This window comes from Microcebus murinus, chromosome 6 (assembly GCF_040939455.1).
Source record: "Microcebus murinus isolate Inina chromosome 6, M.murinus_Inina_mat1.0, whole genome shotgun sequence".
Lineage (NCBI taxonomy): Eukaryota > Metazoa > Chordata > Mammalia > Primates > Cheirogaleidae > Microcebus > Microcebus murinus.
This window is the reverse complement of record NC_134109.1, coordinates 81958408-81971945: the sequence shown is the minus strand read 5'-3', so window position 1 is coordinate 81971945 and position 13538 is coordinate 81958408. Positions and strand designations below refer to the sequence as shown.

Here is a 13538-nt window from a genome sequence, read left to right as displayed (position 1 = left end):
TCAGCCTCCAGAGTAGCTGGGACTACAGGCATGCGCCACCATGCCCGGCTAATTTTTTTTCTATATATATTAATTGGCCAATTAATTTCTTTCTATTTATAGTAGAGATGGAGTCTCCCTCTTGCTCAGGCTGGTTTCGAACTCCTGACCTCGAGCAATCTGCCCGCCTCGGCCTCCCAGAGTGCTAGGATTACAGGTGTGAGCCACTGTGCCCTTCCTATATGTTTTCAAATCTCTTTAATGTCTGGCATGACAGAAGATAGCTGGGTTCTCATACTTCCATTTAATCCATTGTAATATGCTAATTTTTTTAATGTATGTGAAGAAAATGTGGCCCCATATAGGCATGCAGCTGGAAAAGGGAGGACTATTTAATAGCTTTTTCATATAATTGTGAATTTTTAAAAGAAATTTTTAAAAACTTTAAAAATTAATATATAGCAAATGGACCTTTTTGGGTATACAATTCAGTGAGTTCTAACACATGTATACATTTATTTAACTCTCACTACAATCATAATTATAATAGTTTATGTATTCATAATAGCTCTGACATACCCCCAAAACTCCTTCATACTCTCCTTGTTTTTTGTTTTTGTTTTTTTTTTGAGACAGAGTCTCCCTTTGTTGCCCAGGCTAGAGTGAGTGCCCTGGCGTCAGCCTGGCTCACAGCAACCTCAAACTCCGGGGCTCAGCGATCCCACTGCCTCAGCCTCCCGAGTAGCTGGGACTACAGGCATGCGCCACCATGCCCGGCTAATTTTTTGTATATATATTTTTAGTTGGTCAATTAATTCATTTCTATTTTTGGTAGAGACGGGGTCTCGCTCAGGCTGGTTTGGAACTCCTGACCCTGAGCCCGACTCGGCCTCCCAAAGTGCTAGGATTACAGGCGTGAGCCACCACGCCCGGCCATACTCTCCTTTTATAGTCCCACCGTCACTTCACTTCTAACTATTTGCAACCACTGATCTGTCCTCTGTCACTATAGTTTGTCTTTTTGAGAATGTCATATAAATGTAATCATATAGTATGTAACTTTATGAGACTGGATAATGATGGCAAACATCTTTTCCTCATGTATTTATTTGCAATCAATATATCTTCTTTGCCCATTTTAAAATTGGGTCATTCATTTTCTTACTGTTGAATTTTTTTTTTTTTTTTTTTTTTGTAGAGGCAAGGTTTGCTATGCTTCTCATGCTAGTGTTGAACTCTTGGCCTCAAGCAATCTTCTTGCCAATCCTCTGGCCTTTGCCTCTCAAACTGCTGGGATTATTGGCATGAGCCACCACACATGGCCCTTTCTGTTGAATTTTAAGAGTTATCTTTACATTCAGGAGACAAGCCCTTGGTTGGTTTTGTGATTTGCAGACATTTTCTCCTAGACTATAGCTTGTCTTTTCATTCTCGTAACAGTGTCTTTCACAGAATATAGGTTTTGAATTTTGGTGAAGTTCAATTTATCAATTTTTTTTCTTTTATAAATTATGCCTTTGGTGTCATGTTCAGAACTTTTTAAAAAAATTTGCTTTTTAAATTGACACACTGTGAAGAACTCTTTGAATCACTACAGGTCAAAAAGATTTTCTCACTAGTTTTTCTAAAAGTTGTATATTTTACATTTAGATCTATGATTCATTTTGAGTTAAATTTTGTTAAAAGTTTAGATGGAGGTTCAGTTTTTACATATGGATATACAGTTGTTCCAACACCATTTATTGGTAAGACTATCTTTTTTTTCTATATCAAATTGCCTTTGCATCTTTGTCAAATATTGACAAAGGCATAGAATAGGCCAGAATAGGCAAATCCATAGATACAGAATGATTAGTGATTGCCAGGGGCTGGGAGAAGGAGGGAGTAGGGAATGACTCTTAATGGGTATGGGATTTATTTTTGGGGTGCTGAAAATGTTCTGGGATTAGATAGTGATAATGATTATAAAACTTGTGAATATACTACAAACCACTCAATTGTATACTTTAAAATGGTGAATTTTATGGTTGTGTGAGTTATATCTAAATTTTAAAAACAGCTTAAAAATTGGCCATATTTGTGTGGATCTATATCTGGACTCTTTATTCTTCTCATGTATCTATATTTCTGTCTCTTTGCTGATAACTCACTGTTTTGATAACTATAGCTTTATTTAGTAAGTCTTAAAATCATGTATATTTCCTCCAACTTCATTGTTTTTCAAGAATATTTTGGATCTCTCTTTGTGAAAATTGTGAGAAAAAAGTATTTTGTGTATTTTTTTGCCTTCCACATAAATTTTATAATTAGCTTCTCTATATAAAACATTCTGCCTAGATTTCAGTTGGAATCGTGTTAAATCTGTCAGTCAGTTTGTGGGAGCTTTTTTTCCCCAATAGATGTTTTCTATCAGGTTGAGAAAGTTCTCTTCCTAGTTTGCTGAGAGTTTATATCATGAATGAATATTGAATATTGTTAAATACTTTCCCATCAAATGCTAGAACATGTGGTTTTCTTTTTTAGACTGTTAATCTGGTAGACTATGTGAATTGATTTTTGAATATTGAATCAGCCTTGAGTCCCAGGATAAACTATATTGGGTTGTAGTAAGTTACTCTTTTTATGTCTTGCTGGATTCAGCTTGCTAATATTTTTTGAAGAATTTTCATTCCTGTGTTCATGAGGGATAGGGGCTGGTATTTTGTTTTCTGGTATTGTCTTTAACTAGTTTTGATATCAGGTTAGTGCTGGACTCATAAAATGAGTTGGGAAGTTATTTTCCTCTCGTCTATTTCTGGAAGAGATTGTATAAAATTTGTTTTATTTTTTCATTAAACATTTAGTAGACTTTACCATTGAAAAAAGTCTAGACCCAGAGATTCTTTTGTGGGAAGGTTTTAAATGATGGGTTCAACTTCTTTAATAGGACTATTAAGGCTATCCTTTTTTTATCTTGGGTGAATTGTGGTAGTTGTGGTTTTTGAAGATTTAGTCCATTGTTATCTACTTGCTAGGTATAGTGTTATTCATAATATTTCCTTATTATACATTTAATGTCTGTGGAGTCTATTCTGATAACCCCTGTTTCATTCCTCTAATAATATTCATAATTTGTGTATTCTTTTTCTTTTCCCAGTTTTCCTAAAAGCTTAAAAATGTTATTGATCTTTAAAAGGACCAGTTTTTAGTTTCATTGATTTTCCTCTATTTCTCTGGTTTTAATTTTATTATTTTGTTTTTGTTCTTTATTGTTTCTTCCCTTCTGCTTGCTTTGGGTTTAATTTATTCTTTTTCTGGCTTTTTAAGGTAGAGGCGTAGAGTATTAATTTGAAACTTTTTCTCATTTTTAATATGAGGTGGGTTTTTTTGTTTTTTTTTACAGAGTCTCAACTCTGTTACCTGGGCTAGAGTGTCATGGCGTCAGCCTAGCTCACAGCAACCTGAAACTCCTGGGCTCAAGTGATCCTTCTGCCTCAGCCTCCTGAGTAGCTGGGACTACAGGCATGTGCCACCATGCTTGGCTAATTTTTTCTATATATTTTTAGTTGTCCAATTAATTTCTTTCTATTTTTAGTAGAGACAGGGTCTCGCTCTTGCTCAGGCTGGTCTCAAACTCCTGAGCTCATATGATCCACCCTCCTCGGCCTCCCAGAATGCTAGGATTACAGGCATGAGGCACCACGCCCAGCCTGAGTTTTTAATGCTGTCATTTCCTCTCTAACCACTGCTTTAGCTGCATCCCACAAATTTTTATATGTTGTATTTTAGTTTTTGTTCAATTCAAAATATTTTCTAATTTGCCTGGAGACTTCCTCTTTAATGATAGATTATTTAGAATGAGTTGGCAAACTTTTACTTAAACGTCCAAATAATGAATATGTTAGTCTTGAGTGCCATACAATCTCTGTTGCAACTACTTAACTCTGCCCTAGTAGTGTAAAAGCAGCCATAGACACCATGTAAATGAATGGCTTTGTTCCAATAACATGTTGATTTATAAAAATAGGCACCTGACCCTGTTGTTTTTAATTTCCAAATGTTTGTTGAGTTTCTTGTTATCTTGCTGTTAATGATTTCTAGCTTAATACCATTATTATCAGAGAACATACTATGTATGATTTCAGTTCTTTTAAATTTGTTAAGATTTGTTTTGTGACCTAGGATATTAGATTCTTGATGTATGTTCTATATGCACTAGAATATGTATTCTGCTTTTGTTTGGTGGAATGTTCTATACATGTCAGTTCCAGTTGTTTGATGGTTGTGTTCTGAATCAGTTCTCTGACATCATCGTGGTGTTATTCATTTCAATTCTTACATTAACCACTTAGAGTTAGTGCAAACCCCGAAGGTTACAGGGTTCAGTCCCATAAGGATGCCCTGACTTCATATGCCACCCACAAGTCTTGGGTGACCCTAAGCTACCTGAGTTTTGACTGGTTAGATGCGAATTTGTGGCTTCTCACACTTCCCTTAGGTTCAATAATTTGCTACGATGACTCACAGAACTAATGAAAGTGCTATACTTAAAATTACCCTTTTGTTATAAAGGATACAAGAGACTATCCAGGTGAAGAGGAATATAGGGCAAATTTGTAAGAATCCTAAGCATGGGTAGATGACAGAGAATGCTACCTTCTTGGAACATCAGTACGTTCCCCAACCAGGAAGCTTCCTGAGCCTTGTTGCTCAGAGTTTTTAATATCAAGAGTTCATTACATAAGCATGATTGATTGATTATATCATTGGCCACATGATTGAACTCAATCTCCAGCCCCTCTCTTCCTGGAGGTGGGGAAGAGGGGATGAAAGTTCTAGCCCTCTAATCACATGCTTTCAGGTGACAGCCCCTATCCTGAAGCTTGGAGTCACTTCATTGGCATAACGGAGGCATTCATATCACTCAGGAAATTCTAAGCTCTGCCAGAAACTGGAGAGAAAGACCAGTTCTCTGACACCAAAATGTAAGATAGGAAAAAATAAACTATTTCTTCTTAATGCCCTACTTAATACTTCTGGCAAATGACAGAGAAGTGAGATTTGCTAGAATGGCTCACAGAACCCAAGGAAACATTTTACTTATGCTTACTGGTTCACTGTATAATAAAGGATATGATAAAGGATACAGATGAACAGCCAGAGATGTATAAGGCAAGATCTGGAAGGGTCCCTAGAACAATAGTTCCTGTCCTCATGGAGTTAGGGCGTGCCACCCTTCCAACATGTGATTACATTTACCAATCTGGAAACTTCCCATACCTCTTCATTTTGAGTTTGAATGGAGATTTCATTAAGGAATGATTGATTAAATCATTGGGTATTGGTGATCGGCTCGACCTTTAGCACCTCTCGCCTTCCCAGAGCTTGGGAGGTGGGGATGAAAGTTCTAGCCCTCTAATTACAGGATTGGTTCCTCTGGCAACCAGCCTTCCAGACTTAGTGGCTTTTCAAAAGTCTCCTCATTAGCAAAAACCCAGATGTGGTTGAAAGGGCCTTGTTATAACTAATAAAATATACTCCTCTTACCTTTATTTATATGGAGCTGTTTCAGGAACCAAGGAAAGAAACCAAATGTTATAACAAAAGATGTTCCTATCACTCTAATCATTTAAGCAATTATAAGGGTTTTAGGAGCTCAGACTAGAAACGAGGGACAGGACCAAATATATATATTTCTTATTATGAGCCACAATATCAATTTTATTAGTTCAGTTTTAAAAGCCTTTGCAGTAATATTCAGATATGTCTCAGATGTACATCACTAAGTGGTCAGTGAGACCTGAGCCTTGGGTCTAGGCCTTAGTTCGTTTCCAGAGTCAGTGGTGTGCTATTCATTGTCAGATCTTTTAGTAATGTGAAGATTGATCAGTGAGTTTTAAGTAGTATCAGTCTCTTCTATTCATTATGAAGTTCTAAAATGTTTAGCAACCATTGATAATTATTACCCAGATTATTTCATTAGATTACAGCAAAAGGGTGAATTTTTAATTCTGTTATCAACTATTAGGTGTACTCGAAATACAATTAATACAGGAAAGGTAGGATAAATGCTTGATATTTATTTTCCTTTTGTTTATATTCAGAGTAATAAATTGGTACCCTAGTGATTGTTTCTAATGTCTAATGAATTGTTTTTGAGTAGCATTATGAACTCATGGATTTTTATACATTTGTTATATTTTAATTCATTGCAATCACGACTCTTTTTCACACTCAAATTTCCCCACCTTAAACCAGTGTTAGCCCCTTCCACTTGGCTTCTGTGTCCTTTTGACTTGTCTCCATTATCTTGGACAGAGGCGGCTTTACCTACTGTGAAGATAAGGAAACTTAAGTTTCAGCGTTCTTTATTGCATGGGGAATTGATCATATGATTTTGTAAAATTTACAAAAGTAAGACTTTTAAAAGGGTGGGCAGGTGGGTGCTTAATATAAGCTTCAGGCCCCACAAAACTACTATCTATCCCTGGTCTTTGTTATATCCCTGGTTTAAAGCTACCACAAGATTCTATGCTCATCTTTTACATTTCCTCTTCCAATCTTAGTATTTTCTCCAAGGAGTCTTAGCTCCTTTTCTGAGGGAAATGATGTTTTGAACCCTAAATCTGGAAGCTAGGGGTGCTTAATGCTACTGAATTGCATTGTTGCTAGGATTTCTCAGTGGTTAGAATTGTGAAATACATATTTAAATGAAGATTATGGTATTTTCCTGTTTTCTTCAATGTAAGATTTCAGGATTTTTACCAGACTTCTTTAATTTTTTATATTTATATATCTTTATATTAAAATTTTGATTCCTAATGACATTAATAATTTTTTATGTCCTGTGTCTTATAATATACCTATAATTGTTTTAAGATATTGGTATAGGCCGGGCGTGGTGGTTCACGCCTGTAATCCTAGCACTTTGGGAGGCCGAGGCGGGCGGATTGCTCAAGGTCAGGAGTTCGAAACCAGCCTGAGCGAGACCCCGTCTCTACCAAAAATAGAAATAAATTAATTGACCAACTAAAAATATATATACAAAAAATTAGCCGGGCATGGTGGTGCATGCCTGTAGTCTCAGCTACTCGGGAGGCTGAGGCAGTAGGATCGCTGAGCGCAGGAGATTGAGGTTGCTGTGAGCCAGGCTGACGCCAGGGCACTCACTCTAGCCTGGGCAACAAAGTGAGACTCTGTCTCAAAAAAAAAAAAAAAAAAAGATATTGGTATTGATATTGCAACAGTAAACCTCCTGAATGCAGTTTTAAGATTTCTTTGTGGTTCTTTTATTCCTTAATCTATTAGCGATGTATAATCAAAATATTGTATTTTAAAGCCACTTGAAGTAATTATTTCCTATGTTAATATGCTACAAACTTGGTACAAAATGGGTTATTGGATTCAGTTTGTTTTAAAGTTTTAGAGATTGTTTCTCCTCCAATTTTAGTATTTGTATTTTTTTAAATTTAATTTTTCCTTTTAATTGTCTTAAAGATGCCATCACTCACTGTCTGAACAAAATGCTAAATTTATTGTGTGATATACAAAGGAGAACTATGATTGTAGGACACAATTTCTCTGAATGAAACAAACTACTGATCTTATGTTGGATTTGGGGAATTGTGGAGTTCAGGGATTGGTGAAGCAAGAATATTTAGGAATTGATTGACTTTTTTTTTTTTTTTTTTTTTTTTTTTTTGAGACAGAGTCTCACTTTGTTGCCCAGGCTAGAGTGAGTGCCGTGGCGTCAGCCTAGCTCACAGCAACCTCAAACTCCTGGGCTCGAGTGATCCTTCTGCCTCAGCCTCCCGGGTAGCTGGGACTACAGGCATGCGCCACCATGCCCGGCTAATTTTTTTTTTATATATATATCAGTTGGCCAATTAATTTCTTTCTATTTATAGTAGAGACGGGGTCTCGCTGTTGCTCAGGCTGGTTTTGAACTCCTGACCTTGAGCAATCCGCCCGCCTCGGCCTCCCAAGAGCTAGGATTACAGGCGTGAGCCACAGCGCCCGGCCTGATTGACTTTTTTAATGCAAATGTCATTTTGAAGTGTGGCTGTTACTGACTGGTTGACTTAATAATGTGATATCACTCATTCCAAGCTATCTTTGATAGGCTGGAATGGGTTTAACACCAGTTTTGATGATTACTGTTATTATGGTCCTTTCTTGAATTTGGAGTATAGAAAACTTTTTTGTCATATGTAAAACATTTACTTGGTCCCAGAGTTAAAACTATATAACAAGATACATTCACTGAAATTTGGCTTCTATCCTATCCTCTCCATCCTCTTTTTTCCCTTTGTATTGAGTAAAGGTTAGTAAACAACAGTCTGCAGGCCAAATTTGACCAATTACTTTTTTTTGTAAATAAAATTTGTTGGAACATAGCCACATTAATTTGTTTACATATTGTCTACGGCTGCTTTTGTGCTGCAATGGCAGAACTGAGTAGCTATGACAGACAATACAGTATATGGCCTGAAAAGCCTAAAATATTTACTTTCTAGACTTTTACCAAAAAGTTTGCTATTTATACACAACTCCCTTTTACCCAAAAGAGCATGCTTTTAATACAGCATCTTGCTTTTTTTACTGAAAATCACTGTTATCAATAAACCTCTCATTTCTGGACTAGGTTACAGTTTTCATCTCCTGTAGGCCATATTTTTCTGCTGTATCTTCATTTTCTACAGGTATGCTATTCATTTTACTGTTATCTTCTTTTCTTTTTCTTTTTTTTTTTTGAGACAGGGTCTCACTCTGTCACCCATACTAGAGTGCAGTGGTGTGATCACAGTGATCACAGCTAACTATAATCTCAAACTTCTGGGCTTAGGTGGTCATCCGGCCTCAGCCTCTGAGTAGCTAATATAACAGGCATGGACCACCATACTCGGCTGATTTTTAAATTTTTTATAGAAATGGAGTCTTGCTATGTTGACTAGGCTGGTCTTGAACTCTTTTATATATATAATATTGTGTCAGGTTTGATCGACAGCCCTTTTCTGTGTTCGTTTTTGTTTTCTATGCATTTTAAGTGTATTTTGTGGAAGGCAGCTATGCTCACCACTATACCACCAACACTTAGGTGTATTTTGTAACATTAAGATATTATTAGCTGGAATGATGTTCAGCTCTAAGTTATAGCCTATTAAACTATAAGCTGATGTAAATTAGGGACCATGTCTTTTTCTTTCAGCAATATGTTGTACTCAGGATAATGGCCTGTTTAGATCAAGGGCCTTTGATATATCATGCTTGCCCTGTAGTCTAGCAATCTCAGTTATTGTAAATACTATCTGTGTTGTAACAATGTCTTTGTAATATCTGGCTATATAACTGGACATATATAATGGAAAGATATGTGCTTTTTTATACATATGCATTAAACATTTTTGGAACTGAGTTTGGGGTCCCTCCCCCCCATTTTCCAACAAAGCAACCTAATTAATATATAAGATTAGTACTGCTTCTTGATGCTGGAATATTATTTGTGTTATTCAGCCCCGATATACTGCTGTTATTTCTTTTGTTTTAGGTTAAATGGAAACCACCCTTGGGAACTGGATGCCTGTGTAGCCGTTCTACCTTATCAGTATATTGCAATGAGTGGGGGAGGAGAGCAGCCAGATATCCTGAGTGTTGGAATCCTGGTGAAAGAAAGATGGAAAGTGGTAAGTATACATCTCAGAGTATATATATATGTGTGTGTGTACATATGGGGGAGGTAATTTTTGGTATCCTAATAAAAATAACATTTCATTGGGAACATACATTGCTTATATGCCTAAAACAGTTATTTTTCGGCCGGGTGCAGTGGCTCACGCCTGTAATCCTAGCACTCTGGGAGGCCGAGGCAGGCGGATTGCTGAAGGTCAGGAGTTCAAAACCAGCCTGAGTGAGACCCCGTCTCTACCATAAAAATAGAAAGAAATTAATTGGCCAACTAATATATATAATATACAAATCAGCCGGGCATGGTGGCTCGTGCCTGTAGTCCCAGCTACTCGGGAGGCTGAGGCAGGAGGATTGCTTGAGCCCAGGAGTTTGAGGTTGCTGTGATCTAGGCTGACACCACGGCACTCACTCTAGCCTGGGCAAGAAAGCGAGACTCTTGTCTCAAAAAAAAAAAAAAAAAAACAAACAGTTATTTTTCTATGATTAAGTTCTGTTTATACCCTAATTCTTATTCTTGCTTCACCTAGTACTAAATCTTCCCAACTTCCAATAGCTAATATTGAGTAAGGTAAATAAAGTTATACTTAGGGAAAGAACAAATGAAAAAAAATACAGTGTTCAAAAGTACAATGAACTGCTCTTTCTTTTTAAATTTTTTGTTAAGGAAAATTTTAAGCATACATAAAAATAGACTAACATAATGATCCTCCATGTACTCTTGAACCAATTTAAATAGTCATCAGTTTATGGTTAATCTTGATTCATCTTTTTCATTTCCCTCCCAGAATATTTTGAAGCAGTCTTAAATTTAGCATTTCTTCTGTACCTGATTCAGTTTGTATCTCTAAAAAATAAGGACTTATTTTTAAAAACATAATGGTAATACCATTATCATGCCTAAAAAAGTAAAAATTTCTTTTTTTTTTTGAGACAGTCTCACTTTGTTGCCCAGGCTAGAGTGAGTGCCGTGGTGTCAGCCTAGCTCACAGCAACCTCAAGCTCCTGGGCTCAAGCAATCCTACTGCTTCAGCCTCCCAAGTAGCTGGGACTACAGTCATGTGCCACCATGCCCAGCTAATTTTTTTCTATATATATTAATTGGCCAATTAATTTCTTTCTATTTATAGTAGAGATGGGGTCTTGCTCTTGCTCAGGCTGGTTTCGAACTCCTGACCTTGAGCAATCCGCCCGCCTGCCTTGGCCTCCCAAAGTGCTAGGATTACAGGTGTGAGCCACTGCGCCCAGCCTCTTTTTTTCTTTATAATTTACTAAAGGTCATTTGTAGAATTTCCCATGGATTGGATTTTGCTAATTGCTTTCACGTGGTGTTAACATATTTCTCTGTCATGTGTTTCATGTAATTAGGTAGTATATCTGGATTTGATTAGATCTGAGTTTAGGTTTGTTTTTGAGGTGAGCACATTTTTTTTCATAAACAATATTGTGAGTTTTCACTAGAAGACATGTAATGTCTTACTGTCCCTTATTTTTGTGGTGTTAGCAGTTATTGATGATCATTGACTAAATGTATTCATTCGGGATTACAAATTAGTGATATTCTATCATTCTTTCATTTATTAGTTGAAATATAACTATAAAGAGAAATATTTTATCAACAACTATTTGATTATCCTGAAATACAATTTGATTAGGAAAGCAAGATAAATGCTCGCTTCTTTTTCCTAATTTACCAGTTTTCAAAATAATGGATTGGTTTCTTAGCATTCTCCAAAAGTGACCAATGAGATTCATTTTTTAGTATAATTAAGAATTCATGGATTTAAACGTATTCAATGGGTTTTAGTCCATTGTATTATTATCCTTATAAGATGTTCAAATTGTTTTAATTTGAATAAAAGGGCATACTTCATGTTGTCTCCTTAGTTCTTTTTATATGATCCTATTAGTCTTTTTTTTTTTTTTTTTTTTTGAGCAGAGTCTCGCTTTGTTGTCCAGGCTAGAGTGAGTGCCGTGGCGTCAGCCTAGCTCACAGCAACCTCAAACTCCTGGGCTCGAGTGATCCTTCTGCCTCAGCCTCCCGAGTAGCTGGGACTACAGGCATGTGCCACCATGCCCGGCTAATTTTTTATATATATATCAGTTGGCCAATTAATTTCTTTCTATTTATAGTAGAGACGGGGTCTCGCTCTTGCTCAGGCTGGTTTTGAACTCCTGACCTTGAGCAATCCGCCCGCCCGCCTCGGCCTCCCAAGAGCTAGGATTACAGGCGTGAGCCACAGCGCCCGGCCCTATTAGTCTTTTAATGGCTTTCTTGCCTTAGACCTGGAATCTGCCATCTCTCTAAGACTACTTATTTCTTAAAAGAGCTATTTTTGTTTTGGATATATTTAAATATTTTCTATTGCTACCCAGTTGTTTGTCAATTAAAGTTTTGTTCCATTAACAGGTTTTACAAAGCTATTTTAGTGGTTCCCTTAACCTACCAACAGATTGGAAAAAGAAGATTCTTTCTTTAGAAATAAAAATTTTGTTTATATGGTACAATGTGTTTTATTGATAGGTAAATCAGTAGGCTTTGAAAATTTACTTAACCAAATATAAGAAAAGAACCATGTTATCATCATGGACTGCTGCAGGGAGATTCCAATAATTGGTAATCTTTTATGTAAGTCAGCCATGTATGTTGCTTTGCGGGGGCAGGGGGGGGGGGGTGTGTGTGTCACACCAAGTACTGTGATAATGGTTGGCTGTTCTCCAGAAGACATATCAAAAGGTGACAAGTGACGCTCTGCCTGCTGTGGTTCACTTGTCCTGATAATTAGAGCTGATATATTTGTGTAACTTTCCCTCCAAACTTGGGAGGCACAGTGGCATTTTTAGTGAGAAATCACAGGCTCATTGTTAAAGATGGTGTTTTAGCTATTTATCATTATGTAACAAACTACATCAAAACTTAGAGGCTTAAACAATCATTTTCTTTTGCTCACAGTTTGTGGACTAGGAATTTGGGAAGAGTTTGCCTCGGGATTGTCTCTTATCCATATGGCATTAACAGGATTGGTTCAGTTGGAGGATCTTCTTGCAAATGTATTCTTCACTTACTTGTCTGGTACCTTGGGGCTCTTTAGCTCTCCCATCCTCCACTCTCATCCTGGTGGCTCATTTTCTAGGGCATCTCCACATGACTATGGCTTCTCAGGATAGTCATACTTCTTACATGGTGTCTGGCTTACAAGAGACAGGAAACAGAAGCTAAGGTTGGTTAAGGGCTGTCCTTAGAACTGGCACAGTGTCACTTTGCCATATTCTGTGGGTTAAAACAATCACAAGATCCTGGGGAAGTGGACTCTACCTCTTGATGAGGGAGTAGCAAGGTCATATTGCCTTTTTCATTATGAAAGGTCTTCTTCACAATGAAGAAGAGCAAGCATGGATGATATTATTGTGGCTATCTTTGGAAAATACAATCTGCCACAGATTGTATTCTCTATTCTTTCTCTAATCTCTGAACCACCATCATGCTGTGCTGCCTCTGTCTCTTTGCCTTATAATGTTGTTAATGTCTTAGGGCTTTGTCAAGCCAATTAAAAAATTAATTCTCCTGTAATCCTAGCTCTTGGGAGGCCGAGGCGGGCGGATTGCTCAAGGTCAGGAGTTCAAAACCAGCCTGAGCAAGAGCGAGACCCCGTCTCTACTATAAATAGAAAGAAATTAATTGGCCAACTGATATATATATAAAAAATTAGCCGGGCATGGTGGCGCATGCCTGTAGTCCCAGCTACTCGGGAGGCTGAGGCAGGAGGATCGCTTGAGCCCAGGAGTTTGAGGTTGCTGTGAGCTAGGCTGACGCCACGGCACTCACTCTAGCCTGGACAACAAAGTGAGACTCTGTCTCAAAAAAAAAAAAAAAAAATTAATTCTCGGCCGGGCGC

At 37.3% G+C, this 13538-nt stretch overlaps 1 protein-coding gene across 5 annotated transcripts in view; it reads left to right on the top strand.

Moving 5' to 3' along the window:
- The window catches only part of TTBK2 (tau tubulin kinase 2), a 148896-nt gene that overhangs the window by 18498 nt on the left and 116860 nt on the right, over positions 1 to 13538 (top strand). For 4 of the 5 annotated variants that reach the window (XM_012766576.2, XM_012766572.2, XM_076004284.1 and 1 more), the window contains one exon: positions 9506 to 9641. In XM_012766576.2, coding sequence (XP_012622030.1) covers positions 9573 to 9641 — 69 coding nt within the window. In that variant the 5' untranslated portion in view covers positions 9506 to 9572. Of the gene's footprint in view, positions 1 to 7660; positions 8661 to 9505; positions 9642 to 13538 lie in introns of those variants that run through there. The other variant, XM_012766575.3, reaches the window with a different exon arrangement.